Consider the following 17095-nt stretch of genomic DNA (forward strand, 5'->3'; position numbering starts at 1 on the left):
AATGCACTGTAAAGTCCCACTGCAGATAAGGTGCCAAGTCCCAGCTCACCCCAGCCCACTGGCTAAAGGAGAGGCTGCGCTGTTCCTGTAAGTGGCTGGGCCAGGTGTGGGGGCTTTTGTCTGCACTGGCATTTCAGTGGGTAATACACGATGGCAGGAAGGTGACAGTGGCACACTGTGCTTCTCTCTGCTAAATATTTAAAATGGCGTGTCAACAAATTCTGCCACTCTACAGTAAAGTTCATGACTCGTATTTAGTTGGCAGTTACTCTTTTCTGACTTGCAGACTTCAAAACGTTGGTGAACAGGGTCACATGGCTCTACTGGGACATAGTTTGGCTGCTTATATATCAGTGCTGGACAGGGAAAGGCTGAGAAAACTTACAACAAGGATCCTTTCTGATACCACTCTCTGGCTCTGCAGGCTTTTCAGGTGAGTCGTTGTGAATAACTTCTGTATGACTAGGTTGTGATAATTGTTTAAAAATATGTGTGACTGGACGGAGGATGTCAACAAAAGAAACCGCTGTGCCACAAACTTACAAAGATTCTTTGAAAAGTCTGAAACGCATCACATAATTTAAAAAAAAAAAAAAAAAAAAAAAAAAGAGATTGCTTGTTGAATGGCAGGAACATACTAGTAACATGGTTGCCATAAAAATCCTTTTATAAGGGCTATATGGTGGAGCTAAGGGCCAAAGTGCAGTTGGAGACATACAGTTGATCAAACATTTAACTAAATACTTGCTTCTTGTGGTGTATGCTGTGTTGCTGGGGCTTGGGGTACTTCATATTTCTAAAAGACGTTTTCAGTTAACTTCTCCTTTGCTCTTCCTGGATCTAGTTTATTTTTCCAGGTGTGGTAGGTGGTGCTACTGAGATTTACAGTGAAATCTTTCATAAATGCCTGTGTCATCACGTGGCATAGATACCTTAAACTGCTCCACGAGAGAATGGAAATCAGCTGGGGGGGGTGTTGGAGTGGGGGGATTCGCTCATAAGAAATTCCTTTTTTTCTTCCTGAAGCAGAAAAAAACCAAGCAAGCTCACGCTTTTCCCTTCTAATGATACCGTATCTTTCAGAAAATCTTGCTGGTGCTACTGAGGGGAGGAGAAATATTTATTTATTTATTTATTTATTTATTATTTAAAATTTTTTTTTTAGCCCAGTGCAAGATGAAATGCTAAAAATATAACTGAAGTTAACCCAAATTTAGTTGTCAGAATTACAAAGGATTTTTCTTACATTGACAAGCTCACTTCTATCAGAATTATTTTATAAATTCAATTATTATCTTTATCTGTCTTTGACTTAAAGAGCCTGTGCAATGATGAAATTTGAGAAGTTGCAGGTAATCTGGCTATTTTGACAAATGTATGTGTATATAGAGAGTGTCAGTGATGTTTCTAAATGGCATGGCTAACAAAAATAAATATTTCTGTTCCAAATCAAATATTCGATAACATTGTGATTTTGGGATTAATGGTGAGTATCTATTGGACCGTGGGCCCCAAAGTCTTGTGACCCAAAGGCAACAGCACTGACCAAATACCGTGCTGTGAACTGCTTCACACGCCTTGACATTCGATGTGGCTGTGAGCAGCACGAGAGGCATCTATCTCCCTTTGTCCATGTGGATCACAGAACTGTTGTGTAAAGGTGAAGTAGGTGTTTGCGTGTGGGTCAGTCTGGAGCATAACTCTGGAACACTCAGCAGTATTTTTGCATCCGTGTGTCTGTGGTAACCGAAGATACTTCAGGGCCTTTATGTAAATTTGTTGATAAATGCCACTCTTAGATTGTGCAAGACAACTGACTTAGGTGTTGTACAAAAATTCTAAAAGAAAAATCTAGCTTGCGAGTTGCTTAATAAGTTGACATACCTACTGCTTTCACTGTTGCCGTTTCCTTTGCTATAGTTAAGACAGCTGAGCGATTGCCCTCAATGTGCAACCATCGTACCTTACCTCTTCTTTGGTTACTGTACTCCTGTTTCTTGGCTATAGATGTCAACGCGCTGATCTGAGTCTGAGTCTTACAAGGGTTAAAAAAGGTAGGGGAGGAGCAGACACCGGCCCCCATGAGCCCTAAGGAAACATGCTTAATAAATCAGATTGAAGGCAAAGTATCCATAAAATTATTAAAATATTCCTGGGGAAAAATATACTTCATTTATGTGACTCACATATTTAAAACATCTGGAAAACTGTCTTGCAGTGTGCTGAATAGGTTGTACTAAATTGTGGTCTTATTTTCAAACTCTCTAAAATACTAATTATATCAGTAATTTTGGCTATTACAAAACATTTTAATTTGTGGTTTCATAATACAAGTTTCTGCCCATTTACCTTATTTCATGTTTCTCATTCCAATTTTACTAACTTAATTTCCAGAATGTCAGGTTACATTCTCTTGAAAATTATTACTCCAGAATTCATATATATATATTAAACCCAGCTGAAGCCTTTTGTGTGTTTCTTCCCCAGCTCCGCTCTTAGTAAGCAGGGTTTTGAACTCTGCAAAGGAAATCCTTAGGAACCCAGATGGTTTTTCTTTCTTACGTTATCTCTGAGTCTAAATGAAAATATATACGAGGCTTCCTTCACTGTAAATCCCAGCCTGTGTCATCCAAGTTTCCTTCTACTCCTGGTAAAATAGAAGGAGTTTTCTGTTTATCATCTTTGTCCTCCTGTGAGCTCCTTCGCTGGTCAGTGTTATTTTAGTCACTAAACTGGCTGTTGGTTTTGTTGGTTGTATTTACTTGGCTTTTCTTGCAGGTATGAAAATGGATCAGCATATTATCATGAAGATGATCGTGAAGGTCTGCTAAAAATCTGTCGACTTGTTATTCACACACGCTATGAAGATTATACAGTAGAAGGCTTTAACGTGCTATATTCTAAGCAGCCTGTCATATACATTAGTGCTGCGGCTAGAACGGGCTTGGGCCAAGCTCTCTGCAATCAGGTAAAGTGAATCCATTGGGGTTTTAGCTGGAAGTAGAATTCAGCTGACTTCATATTGTCTATTGAAATTTAGATTTTTAAAAATATATTCAGACTTTTTCTGCAAGAGACTGTATTTGCAGTACAGTCTGGCACACTACTGGGCACAGTCTTGTGAGTTAGTTGGGGCTGGTGAAAGCTTTCCTTTAGATCCATGTGCCAGCCTGTAACTTCCACTGTTAAAAGTGAAACTTCTTCCAGATTTTCCCCAGCGTTACTCTGTTGACTGAATACCTGTATCCCCAAGCAAGCTGAGCAGGCTCGCTCTGCAGCTCCTCTTCCTTCCACACAATTGCTTGATCAGCGTTGCTCATGGGCAGATTACCTTCATCCTCGTTTCTTCTTTGCCTTTCTGTGGATATAGTAGAGTTTTACAGCTTATAAAGTTATATACGTTTCTAAGACTCAGGATGATGTTTCTGCCTGTTGAAATACAGTATGAAGAGGCATTTTGAAGAATGGGGAATGAGGTTTGGCCTCAAAAAAGTTAATTTTAGGAAAAGCATTACTTCAGTGATTTTGAAAACTTCCTCGTTTTTCCTCATAGTAGAAACAATAGTGATGTGACTAAACAGGAACACAGCAGGGGGTGGGAGGGGCAGGGAGTCTGAGGTGAAAATGATATGTCTGAGTTGTTGAAATTCCATCGTTCTTATTGCAGCTGGGGTTACCCCTGTCTTGCATGTGCCGTGTGCCTTGTAACACTATGTTTGGATCTCAACACCAAATGGTAAGTTTGTCTTCCTTAAAAATCTTTTCTGGTTTTGTTGTTTTTTTTTCTATTTTTTGAAAAGCCTCATTAAATGAATGTCAAGTACGTTGTTAGGAAAAAGTTATTAATGTCCTTTTTCAGCCTCTAAGTCTTCTGTGTTATAGCTGTACAAATTCGTTTGAAATCTTCTAAAAAGCTAGCAGCTTCTGTCTTGGTCTTGTAGTTCGCAAAATAGTTTTAATGGCTTGTGGTAAGGCACTTGTTCATCCAAGATTTCTAGAGTATGTGTGGTCAGGGGTATGTTTACAAACTACATGATGATATATTTGCGTTGGATTTTTCACAAATGATTTATCTAACCTTCAGGTTATTTTACCTTTGAGAAGAAGTAACTGCAAGCCACAAAGACATTAATAATGTCTTCCAGAACTTCAGAAAGCTGTCCTTTTTCACTCTTAACACATTTTTCCAGTTCAGCAGAAACAATTCTGTATTGTTTGACAAACATATTTATAAATACTTCTCTTTTTCTCATTGATAACAGGATGTTGCTTTGTTGGACAGATTGATTAAAGATGACGTTGAATCAGGGAAACTGCCTTTGTTGCTTGTGGCCAATGCTGGTAAGTGCTGTGGACAAACGATAACAAAAAAGGCACACAATTTCATGAACATATATATAAAATCCAAAATAAAAATACATTTTCTTAAACAGCTTAATGGCTGCATGTCAAGAAATATCTGAAAGTATCTTAATGACCACAAAATAATTCTCTGTCTAGAGGGGTTTTTATTTAACTGAGTTGGAGTGTACTGCTCCAGTTCTGCTTACGTCATTTGATATATTAATATGACTAGAACTTTATTTTAGTGAGTGCAAATCTCTTGTTGAAAATCAGTTTCATGTTAACACTTCAGAATATTTTGATGGATGTGCCATCAACTTTAGCTTTAAAAATTATATTTTTCTGCTAATTAATTAAACAGAACCACTCACGAACAAAATTTGTTTTAAGTACAAATGAAGGAGGTAACTGTTACTTGCTTTGGACTTGGAAAAATATCTGAGATGTTAACCTTCGTTTAGTTTCCTTTAGTTGAGGTCATACTTTGAACATATTAAAAAACGTCTGCGTTTCTTACCTGAGGCTGCTGAGTCTTTGAGTGCCAAAGACATCTCATTTTCTAACTATTTTTAACATATATTGACAAGCAAAACGAGTATCTTTTTTTTGTGTCTAGAATTCCAGCTGCTCGTAAGTCACGATGAGCCAGATACCAATATTGTGCAGTGGACTTTTTTTAAACATCCTCTTTCCTGCTCTTGTGTGACTTTTTTTTGACAACAGCACAAGAGGTTCTTTTATGTAGAATCCTAGTTTACGTGCTTATCCTTTGTGATTGCCTTTTATTCCTCTTCAACAAAGGGACACCAGGTGCTGGGCACACAGATAAACTTGGCCGACTGAAGGAACTTTGTGAGCAGTATAATATGTGGCTCCATGTAGAAGGGTATGAAACTTGAAATTTATTTCTGTATAACGATATTAATTAAAAAGTCTGACTAATGGACAGCACATAATTTTACAGCTAACCAGCTAGGAGAGGGCCATAGGACTGTGTTTATGTTTGCCATATTAAGCATTTTATATGGTTATAATTTTGTCACCGTTAGGGATACAGATTTTATTTTTTTTTAACATATACAGGAATAATTAATTGGAGTGGTTATTTCAGCATAGGTTAGTGCTTACTTTTACTCAGATGGTAATTTTATCTGCCCTTGCTTTGAAGAGCTTGGAATAAGAATAAAAAGACCTTATAGGACAAGTCAGGGGAGACATTATACAGTGATTATTGAGAATGAGAAAGGAGAATGAAATGAGAGTGAAAGAAATGACACTTTAATTAAGGTTGTCAAGACGACTGCTGCAAGTGCAGGGTGCAACAGAACTGGGAGGAGGATTAAACCAAGAGGAAAAGAAATACCAAGAATTTAGGCAATGTTAATGAAGACTTCATTGCTCTGGGACTTGGAGGTTTTTTAAGCCTGGAGTAGAGACTCTGGTTCTCCTGGTATTTCATTGTATAGCGTTATATTTGCATGCTATTTATTTCTGATACCAAATTGATGATAAATTATGGGTAGGACTTTGGGGGATGATTTCCCCAAAGGCTGGAACTGAAACAACGTTAGATTGAAATGGATTTTTACTTTTGGGTTTTCAATCTTGGAATACCGAGTAACAACATCTACTGCATTGGTAATGAAAAATATACAAACAAAAATTACCTCCCTTTATTTAAACTGAAGATTAAAATGCTATCTCTTAATACGTATTTAATATGTGCTAAAACCACTTTATTTTTCTAGTGTGAATTTGGCAACTTTGGCTTTGGGTTATGTCTCCTCGTCCGTACTGGTATGTTTTATTATATCTAGAAACTTAACAATGTGCTCTAGATTTTAAGGTCATGATCTAATCAAAATATATATGGCTTATATTCTGCTTATTATAATAAAATCCAGGCTGCTACAAAGTGTGACAGCATGACTCTCACTCTGGGCTCCTGGCTGGGGCTGCCGGCTGTACCTGCAGTGACGCTCTACAGACACGAGGATCCGTCTTTGGTATGTTTAACTTCAGTCGTTATTCTCAAGATCTTGAGACTTTCATTTTGATCGTGTTGTATTGTCTTGTTCTTCATAAGCATCTAAATTATAATTTGAAAAAAACTCCCCTATATAAGATGTGATATATTGCATAAGCTGGCAAAAAAAGCAATAATTGAATAGAGGTTAGTAGTGGTTTGTTTGTTGTTTGTTTTCCTCTGTAGTCCTTAGCAGCTGGGCTGACATCGAGCCAGCCCGTAGAGAAGCTCCGTGCCCTGCCACTGTGGCTCTCCTTGCAGTACCTGGGCCACGACGGGATTGTGGAGAGGATAAAACACGCCTCGCAACTCGTAAGTAACAGCTGGTTGGCAGGTTTTTTATGGATAGTTTGCTGCTTTGAGTATGGGTTGGAGACTCTTAAGAAGAGTTCTCACCATCTTATTTCACAGTTTGAGTCTCCAAGCAGAAACAAAGCTCAGACAGCAACCGTAATACCGGCAATATCCAGATGGCTGTCACAGACCACCATTTTACTTAGAAATGTTCTTATAATAGCTGTTACTACATCTTTTTGATTATTGTGATGCATTGTAGTAGAATCAACTAAAATTCTGTAGTTGCTGACAGTAAACCATAGTGGTTAGTATTGTGTTACAAATGAATTATGAAAGCAGAGTAAAGTGTTTGGGGGAGGGATGTGCTTTTACTATCAGATCGTGTATTTTATTAGGGTTTTTTAATGAGAAATACTTAATCTTTGTTCTTTCTAAACAGTGAAGTAACATAAGAACTTCCCTGTTTTTGGTTGCTTGTCTGGTCACTGTTTTGCTTGAAAGCTCTTCAGAGAGAGACTTTCTTACATTCCTACTCTACTTGGTATTGATTTAACTAACAGTCAATTATAAATGCCTGACAAAAAGGGCTTCAAAACATTTCTTCAGATACAGGGGCAAGTGCACTATATTTGAAGTTGAGTACTTACCCTGGTAAAAATTAAGATCCAATATAATGTGTTAGTTTAAAAATGCATTGTTGATTTGTGCATTTTTTCCTTAAAGATACAGCACTTAAGGGCAAAATGGAAACGGAAAGTTTCTGTAATGGTTAATGAAGAAGCTGTTGGCACGAAAGACCTAAAAGAGTGCAAAGCATCATTAGTCATTGAGATTTTGTGGCATCTAAGATTGATCTTAGCTTTTATAATAGTATATTAATGGTCTTAAACCACAATGTAAAAACGTCTTTTCTAATGAAAATAATTCAGAAAGCTATCATAACCAGTTGCTATGGTAGCTTTGAGAAAGTGAACTGTTCTGCCACACACTGTGCTTTAGTTAGTCAGTGGAGTTGTAACACCTCTGGAACTTTGTCAACAAATACACCAAGATTTTATTTTAATGAAAATCACTTTGTAGTCAGTGTTCTACTAAAAACAGAAAATATTTTTGCGTTACTTTCTAAATTTACAAATAACTGCATGAATCTCTGATGTGTCGTAGGGGTTTGTTCATTAACAGAAATTATGGTAGTGATTATTTAATGCTTTTCAGAGTAATTTTCAACTTTTAAAACTGTGTTTGTCTCTTCCTTATGTTTCCCTTCTGCTGTGGTCTTTTAGAGTCAAAGGTTGCTGGAAAACTTGAAAAACCTGGATTTCATTAAAACTTCGGTATTGTCTACATTTAATATTTTGGTTGTATAACTTTGTCTTCGCTTGTTAAATTATAAGAATAACTTTGATTACAAAGAATATTTTAAAATATTGCTTAAATCGTAGCCATTGTTTTGAAGGTGCTTGGGTTTTTTCTGATTTTTTCTGGTGTTCAGTGAAATTGTGTGGCTTGGCTGTGTGTGACCTCTAGACTGTATTTGTTCCGTTGCTGTGTGCTCGTGCAGTCAGTGGAGCTGACAGAACACATCCAGAAATTGTTTCCAGAGGTTGATTTAATTCCACTTAAAACATGGATTTGTTCAGTAACACATTTATGAAACCAGTTTCCACAAACCTCTGTAATACATTCTGGCTGCATCTTAACCCTACTGGTGAGATGATATTGTGAACCTTGTGAAATTGTACACAGAAATTATCTCAGCTCAGGCTCTTACACCAGAATTGGTTTTAGAAATTGCAGCTAATGTATTTGTTCCAGATTTGCCTTTTCTGAGATGTCGCCTTCATCAAGATTTGGTGGCTTTACTCCACCTGCCCCCTGATTTTAATCGACACTTGATGTATAGAAAATATATTCAGTTTAGTTTTTGGGGCAATAGTTGATGTCACACAGAATGAACAGTGAATTAACTATTTTTGTAAAAAAATGTTTTTCCAAGAGTATTAGAGGCCTTGGGCCATTGTGCAGTGTAGCCTCAGGTTGCCTCCAGAAGCTGCCCAGTCCATTGCTCCTATCCCCAAAGCAGGATCAATTATAATCTTGTTCCTGCTGGAACTTTCTTGATGTTCTCCAATGATTCTGGGGCAATTTCCAAGAGAATGTTTTTAAATGTTAATATCTGAAAATACTTAAAGCTAAATAAACTATTTAATACAGTATATTTGCTAATGAACATGCTTAGGTTTCTTGCTTTATAGTGCCCAAATTTTAGTTATGCACACCTTAAATTAATACAATTCTGCTATAACTGAATAATGATTTACTTTCCCGTGTTTACAGATATGTTTACTTACACTGCTAGAGTTAACTTCTGAGACAGTGAGAACGTTGTTACTGCTGTCAAAACAAAATGATCTGCTTTGCTCTGCAGTCTAAGGAATGATACACAGTGTTAAATCTTTTAAAAATATGTGAAAATAGATCCATTTCTTTTTTTTTTTAAGGTTGAAGATGAACTGAGTTCACCAGTGGTGGTTTTCAAGTTTTTCCGGGAATATTCAAATAAAGGTAGGCGATTAATTGAAAAACAAGGCCAAAAAACTCTCTATAAATAGTTTTTGAAACTACTAATTTGTAAAATGAATATGATGAGGTCAATGGTATGTAGTCCACTTCTCTTGGGTGACGTGCTTTTAAAAAGGCTGTGAATGCTGGTTGTAATCTAGTGATAGAATCCATACATGTGAGAGCTTCTTTTTTTAGATAGACTGCAGTGTTTTACATTTTCATAACAAGTCATTTCTGCCTTCTTGAGTGAGCAGAGATTTGCATATGATTTTTGATCTCGAGAGCAGATGATGGAAGGGTCTCGCAGGCTGCAAGCTGTGTTTGAGTGTACTGGTGGGGGAAGATCTTCCTTGGCTTTGTTCAGCCTTTCTGTTCCTTTTCAACTTTCAGTGGCAAAACCCACGTTTCTCTGTTTTGCTGATTACACTTGCAATAGTTTTAAAAATAGCAGAACACATCAGGAACATCTCTGGAAACCCTGTCACAGGTATAGAGTAGCCATGCCGCATGTGGCTCTCAGCAGAACGTCCTTGCTTAGACGCGCTCTCCAAGAGAGAGCGGTTTTGTCCTGTCAGTTACAAGAGAAGCTATTTTCCTGTTTGTATGCGCACACTCTGAGGGTGAGGACGTGTCCAGCTGGGATGAGACAAAAGATTGCTAGAGAACTTTGTCATTTTTTTATGAGTGTTGATTTTAATCCTCCGGATTTTTTTGTGTTGGGCATTGGGGAGGTTTGGTTTGGGTTTTAATCTAGTCAGTGTTTGCACTCACAAAGCAAACCTGTGCATCCTGGACCTGGTGGGTTGCTTTTTACATCAATGCATTTATTTGAAAAGCTTTACTAGGGAGAAATCATCCACCTGAATTATGAGGATGTTTGGCCATTTCTGCATGGTTTGTGTGTATAATGGACTCTTATATCCTTAGTATTGTTTTTGTGTGGTTTAAAACGGAAAGTAGTCATTAAAACTTGATTAAAAATAGTAGCTGAATGAATCAAATTTAAATATTGTAGCCTGCTGTGACAAGATTTTGCTATGTGAAAAAATTGGTTTTATTTCCATTGGGGCATTTGGATCTCAAAAGTGAGAGAATTATTTTATAGGTTGTTTTTAAAACTAGTATATTCAACTCTTTTACCTCAGTATTAGTCATGCTCAACATACCTTTACAAAAAAACCCTTGTTAGTCTGCTTGAGGTCCAGTACATGGTGTAGATGTTTTACATTACCTAGGAAATGTAATTGTCTTTTATCTAAATTTTAGGTTGCCTTTTGTTTAATTAAGTAAATAAAAATCCACTTCTGTGATTCTTGTATCTTTGGATTCAGATCAAGCCTCGCATGCTGCACAGGCCTCAACTATTCAGCACCCCATAATAAGCAACGAAAGACACATTTATGACACTTTCAATCAGTGGGTAAGAATGGATGTTTTTTTCTCTTTAGGAATAAAGAAGTGTCAGTGGGATGCTTCCATGAGTAATTATATAACCTTTGGTAGACTAATTTGACAGCTATTGTTGAGCTGATCTCCTTTGCAAAACTAGTGGGCATTTTGGATTTAAAAGGTGAATTTGCTCTGAAGCAAAGTTGCTTTCACGTTTCTGATTATTTTACATGAAATTATTACTGCATCTTCAGCTGCTGGTAGTGGATTTTTTCCCTTGGTCTTTTGGGAATATATGAGAACTTTAAAACTCTTTTTAATCAGTAGATACTTCATGGACAACATCTGTGTATTCATGAATAGGCACTCTTTGTTTTCCAGATCTTAAGAGAATTAATTCTAGAAACCTGTGCTTTCAGAGAGCCGAGCACAACTATTCTGGATCAGTTGGACAGTAATCATGGCATAGTTAATGACAGGGACAATTCTGCAGAAACTTCTAACTTGTGACACTCGTAGCTTATCCTGAATTTCCATGGTTTTTAGTGTACGTCCAACTTTGTCGCATCCCCAGCAAGCTCAAGTATTTTGTTACCAGAAGTGATTTTGAGAAATACAGAAAACTGTTTCGCTTGTGGTTGTCCTTAACCGTGGGAAGCACCCGGCCTGAGTCAGGGAGGGCAGGAGGTCACGCTCTGTGCGTTGCTTTAACTGTGCCTTGTCCCCTCAGCTGGGAGAGCAGCTGGCACAGCTGGTTCCTGCCAGTGGAGTTGATGTGGTGGAACTGGAAGATGAAGGCACATGTGTGCGTTTTAGCCCACTAATGACTTCTGCAGGTAACATTTACTTAATTCATCTGCTTGTAGAAAATAGGATTTGCTGTAGAATTGTAGAAGAAAAGCAGATGTGCTCAAGAAACTCTTCAGTATATTCTCCTGTGGTGAGGATTTTCTTCTAAACAAACCAAAAATATCTTGGCTTTATCATTCTGCTGTGCCTTGGCAATGAGTGCGTCAGCGTTGGCTCAGCTGTTGTGCGTGACGTTGCCTCACTACCTCTGCAGGAAAAGACTTGTACTAATCATTTTTAAATTCATTAGGAAAAGCAAGGGGAGAAGTTCTTTGTCTTTAACAGTTATAATAGAAATATGAAGAATAAATCATCTCTACCTTTCCTTCTCTCAGCTGCTTGACGCAAGATGCGTGACCTTTCTACACAGGTGTTCCAACACTGAAATGGTGCTTGTGTTCAAAATATAGCTACTTAACTAGAATAATTATTTACTAAACCTCTAGGTTTTTCTATCATGACTGATGTAGGGAGTAAAATAAAAATCTATGTTTTGGAAGGTGTTTGTCAGCACCGTGTAGGTACTTTGTTTAGCCTTGACAGATGCCCACAGCAACTTGCAGGGGCTCACATGGTGTCTCCGTTTAGCTTGTGGGGGGATGGCTTAAGCCATCAAAACACCTGATGCTGATGCGAGAGGATCCTGGTGTGCACAGAAAAGTAAATTTTAGAATAAAATTACTTGGTGATATGTGACGGCTTGTTTGGTTGGTTTGGTTTAAACCAGCATGAAAGCTAGTTCATGATCAGGAAGAGGAAATTTTCCGATTCTGGCTACTGATATAATGAAAAAGGCTATAGTCCGTATTACTTTGAAATTCCTTTTTATTAGCTAATTTTTTATTAAACCCTGTTCTCTCTCCATTTTGATTTATTAGTGGATAGATAACTGAAGAAAAAACACCGTTACGTAGATCAAGATATTGCAGTGCTATCTGTAAATTGTATTTATGATTGACTTACGGAGTGGCTTCTTTACAGATTACTTAATTCAGATATCTATGTGATGTCCACTCACTTTTATCGCACAGTAACACATCAGCTCTTTAGTTCTAGGAACTGAAATCCAAGATGTTGACCAGTTAGTAGACTGCTTAAAAATGAAGATACCAGTATTGACAAGTACACTGCAACTGAGAGAGGAATTTGAGCAAGAAGTGAGAAGAACAGTAGGCCTGTTGTATATTGAAGATCTCAGCTGGCCAGGATTAGGTGTTGTAAGGTAAACTTTCCAGTATTTTCTTCATTATATATTTGGAAAGACTGTGCATTAACAGATGCATGATCTCTGTAAGTGATGATTATTGTCTGTTGTTTGCCGATTAGTATCTGGCTTTGCACCCAGTTGAAGCTTTTGAGTACTTTAAAAATGAAATTACCTTTTTAACGTTATTTTTTTTAATTAAGAAAAGCTGAAGAGCTGTTTTAACAAAATTAGGGCAACAGTTCTAATATTGGAGGCGGTGTGTGGATCTGTTAGACAGGTATGTAATATGCAAGCACATCCGACTGTGTAACTTAGATTTTTATTTATAGTGAATTTATTTCTCAATAAAACCCTTCAAATGTCTGTTCTGATCCTCTGATTCTGTATAGTCAAAACAGCTGAAGTCTAATCAATATATTACCTAGAACTCTGTTGTGTTCAGTTAAGCTTGCAGCAGCAACCTCCTCCCACCCCAAAATCTCTGATGGCAATAAGCTGTAATGTTTTGAGGTTTTTGGTTTGTAAAATACAGAAATTTGTAGAAACGTGCTAAACGTCTATCTATTTTTGTATGTGCTGATAAGTGAAATTACTCTGTTCTGGCTTGGTTTGAAGATACAACTATCACAGTGATGGGAAGAATGATGACAAACAAGAAAAAGAACTAGAAAAAATCAATACGGAACTTCTGAAAAAATTGAATGAACTGGAGTCGGATCTCAGTTTTTCTTTGGGTAACTGCACTATTTAAAAAGCTTCAAGCTAAAAGTAATTTTACTGGCTGTGTTACAGTGGTTCAATAGGTCATTCTTACGTAGGTCACTACACACGGAATCACACTGCTGCGTGTATGGTTATTGTAGAAACCGTATCTGTTTCACCCGTTTCAGCTGATAAAAGCTCAGGTGGGTGATCAAGGTGCAATGTTCTCAGGAAAACTTGTGAAAACTGACTGGTGAGCGACCAAACAGGGTCTCCTTGGCAGAGAGAATAGAAGCTGGAGCGTTCCTCTTTGTAAACGCAGCCTTCTCGGTGCTATGGCCAGTGAAAAGTAGAGCTCATTCCAAACCCACGGACCAGGTCACTGCTTCCTGTGCCTAGCTGAAAAGCTTCTGGTGACTTTCATGATAATTAGCAATGCTTTCACATTTACATAGTGCGACATTCATTATAGCTGAAATAATATTAATTTGCTTACTGAGAACTCTGATCATTTTCTAGTCAGCTTTCAAAAATCAAGTGCCCTAGAATTGTGGAGCCAAGTAATCTGTAAATGGCAGAAAGTAACAAGTTTGAAGCATATTCAAACACTGATATTTATTATACAACTCCTTGGCTATATAAAAAATCCACTGTTTTTCTTGTTTAGATATTGTTTTCTCTTCTCTTTTTGAAAAACCGACAGGGATGAGCTTTTCTAGTTTGCATAATTTACACCTTTGCAGATATTGCCCTTAATTTCTGAAGTATGTGTGTTTTGGGATTTCCACATTCGCAAGTGTGAGCACTGCGCCTGTTGTGAGAATGCGGTTTTGTACATCACAAAGACTTGATTCTCTCTGTGCTCACAGGTCCAGAATTTGGAGGGCAGAAGAACTGTGTGTATATTGGCATGGTAACCGAGGACCTGGACGTGTCGGAGTTAGTCGAAACTATTGCAGCAACAGGCAGAGAAATTGAAGAAAATTCAAGAGTATGTATTAATAAATCACAGAGCATTTCAGCACCTTTTTTTCCCTTCCATATTGGCTTCAGGACCTGGTTTTGTTATTTGTGAAAGTAAAAATTGTACTCGCCCACAACAAACTGTATTAGTTACTGTGGAAGTAATAATCTGTCTCCTGTGTTACAGGATTATGATATTCTGAGGATGTCCTGATTTATGTTCATGGTCCCGTGTTCAGTAGTTCTAATGAAAAACTGACATAATACTGAAATAGGCTCATTTTATCATTAAAATTTAAGCTGTCAAAAATTAAAACAACCAAAAAACCCCAACAAAACCAAAAGGGGAGGTGGGGGCTGATTGTGAGCTGGTGTTTCTCATCACTGGATGTGGTGGGATTTAGATTGTTTGTTTATATACCAGCTTTTAAGATAAGACTATGCCCTAAAGTGTGTGAAAGATTTTAAATTGGTGGCTTAAAAATGGAAATTACAAATTACCTATTGAAGTAATAAAGCTGATGATGCAGCTCTTTTTTGTAAAAACATTTAACTGATTAGAGTTCTCCAAATGTTCTCAAAAGTAGAATTCCTAAATGACATTCTGTATCACAAATGAACATCTGTCCTTTCACTCCTCTAGTGTTGGGCATTTAATTTCCTCACCTAAAAGATAAACAGAACTTCAGAAATCCTTTGCCTGTTTCTGCCCATGGGAATATGTTGATTTTTGGCAATGAAACTTTTTCTAGCAGTTTTCTGGAGACTTTCTGCCTGCTCTTGACTCCCTGTGCCGCTTTGAGGGCGAGATGAAAGATAGTTTGCCTGTAGAGTAGTTCCTGTTTTTTAACTGTTGTAGTTGAGGGACTAGGGACCGAATGTTGGAATATGGGCCATTCTGATCCTGAAGCTTCCAGGGAGGAACAAAGAATAGTGGAGGACTCGGAAAGGTGCAGTCCTTGGAACCAGCTACAATAAATTTGTGGCACTGAAAGGATCTTACACCATTTGATCCAAAATCAAGAAGCAGAACCAGCCTGTGAGAATGACACTTGCATTGTTTAGATAAGTGATGTTTGGTACAAGAGGGAAGCTTTTAGGAAAAAACCAAACTGTTCCCGTATCAGCAAGCCCTTAGCACACACAGAGAAGTACACTAAAAGGCAGAATCAGAATTTAGGACAAGCATCTTGACTGGGCCGGAAAACACGAGTGGTTCTTCCTTGTACTCTAAATGCAATTCCCCCGGCACCTCGGGGTACTCAGCTTGCTGTGGTGGTCAGTTCCTGGCCTGCCTCTCCCCCAGGGAAAAGGAGCACCTTCCTCTTTTGCCTGTTCTTGTTAACTGACAGTAACCCAAATTTTTGGCATTTTGGAGGAAGTTCCTGTTATCTAGGCCTATGCAATATTAAACCCATATTAAGTTACGGAAATTCACATTTGTTTTGTACGAGACAAAATTGTGACTTTTTTTTATGTTTTGGGTTTGTTCATGTATTGCCCCTCCAGCTCTCCCAGTAAGCTGCTTGTCCTTTGCAGTATAAAACGTCACTGCTGCTGGCACAGGATGCTGCAGGGATCACACTGGCAGTTGTATATTAAGTTTGAAAAATAAAGCTGAACCCCGAGTGACACGTACCTGGTTAGACTTACTGTGAGGCTCGTTTAAGTCCTGGGTACTTCTAGAAACAAAAATGCACTCTGTAAACCTAATCATTCTTCCCAGTCAGATTCAGCATCTGAGGAACACTTCTGTGCTAAGCAGATCTTTGATGAATTTGGGTCACAGGCTTATTTCTAAGCATAAGAAAAATATGTACCATTCCTGTTTAAAATGACATTGTCCTCTGGGTATATCTTTTAAAAATCCTGCAGTCAGCATGTACATTCTTTAATTTACAGTCATAATGAAATAGCAATTGTCAAATACTGTCTTAAATTAGAAAAATACCTCATTATCATGTTTACATCCTCAGAACCTGAAATAAAGTATAATTTCTGGTTTTTATTAGCTGTTGGAAAACATGACTGAAGTTGTTAGAAAAGGGATACAGGAAGCACAACTTCAGCTTCAGAAAGCAAACGAGGAACGCCTTCTGGAAGAGGTGAGGCTATAAGCATTAGTTATGGAGGTAACGTGAAACAGCCTGTCACAGCACAGGCAGGTCGCTCACCAGCCCGTGTTTGCTTGTGTACTTTGCAGGGAGTGCTACGGCAAATACCTGTAGTGGGCTCTGTGCTGAACTGGTTTTCTCCATTCCAAGCCTCACCAAAGGGAAGAACATTTAATTTAACAGCAGGTAGGACCCAGTGCATCTGCAGCCATGTTCTGCTGTCATTAGAATTGTTTCCAATTTTATACTAAAACTGCAAGACTTTCTTGTGCTGATTTGATTGTGAGTGACATAATCCACCTGCAGGATGTAAAAGAACATGCTCTCCGCTATTTCTGTCACACCCAGTAAGACTGTTTTCTTCTAACTTCACTTGTACCACTTAGATTTTGTTCTTGCACATTGAGTCACATTAAAAAAGCTGTATTAGACATTGGCATTTGTTAATGGAGGAATCATTTCTGTGACTTTTGGTACAGATGCTGCAGGAGTTTGGTGTTTGTGCTGTTTCTGAGTGTAAGCTGGCAGGGTAGCGCAGGGCTTGGAACACTGCATCCCCATGTATGTGCACATGTATCCTCTTGTGTGTGCCTGCAAAGTGGCACTCGGGTGTTCTGTGCTGCTGGGACTCTGTCTCTG

General features: G+C 38.0%; 1 protein-coding gene across 2 annotated transcripts in view; it reads left to right on the plus strand.

Annotated features, from left to right (window-relative positions):
* Window positions 1-17095, plus strand: part of PDXDC1 (pyridoxal dependent decarboxylase domain containing 1) — a 30465-nt gene that overhangs the window by 10135 nt on the left and 3235 nt on the right. For both annotated transcript variants that reach the window (XM_074158560.1, XM_074158559.1), the window contains 17 exons: window positions 287-433; window positions 2779-2968; window positions 3668-3736; window positions 4263-4341; window positions 5146-5230; window positions 6093-6141; window positions 6249-6350; window positions 6557-6682; window positions 7951-8001; window positions 9169-9232; window positions 10564-10652; window positions 11352-11457; window positions 12521-12692; window positions 13293-13411; window positions 14249-14370; window positions 16355-16447; window positions 16546-16642. In XM_074158560.1, the coding sequence (XP_074014661.1) occupies window positions 287-433; window positions 2779-2968; window positions 3668-3736; window positions 4263-4341; window positions 5146-5230; window positions 6093-6141; window positions 6249-6350; window positions 6557-6682; window positions 7951-8001; window positions 9169-9232; window positions 10564-10652; window positions 11352-11457; window positions 12521-12692; window positions 13293-13411; window positions 14249-14370; window positions 16355-16447; window positions 16546-16642 (1760 nt within the window). The remainder of the gene's footprint in view (window positions 1-286; window positions 434-2778; window positions 2969-3667; window positions 3737-4262; window positions 4342-5145; window positions 5231-6092; window positions 6142-6248; window positions 6351-6556; window positions 6683-7950; window positions 8002-9168; window positions 9233-10563; window positions 10653-11351; window positions 11458-12520; window positions 12693-13292; window positions 13412-14248; window positions 14371-16354; window positions 16448-16545; window positions 16643-17095) is intronic.

Source organism: Numenius arquata, chromosome 14 (assembly GCF_964106895.1).
Source record: "Numenius arquata chromosome 14, bNumArq3.hap1.1, whole genome shotgun sequence".
In the NCBI taxonomy this organism is placed as follows: Eukaryota; Metazoa; Chordata; class Aves; order Charadriiformes; family Scolopacidae; genus Numenius; species Numenius arquata.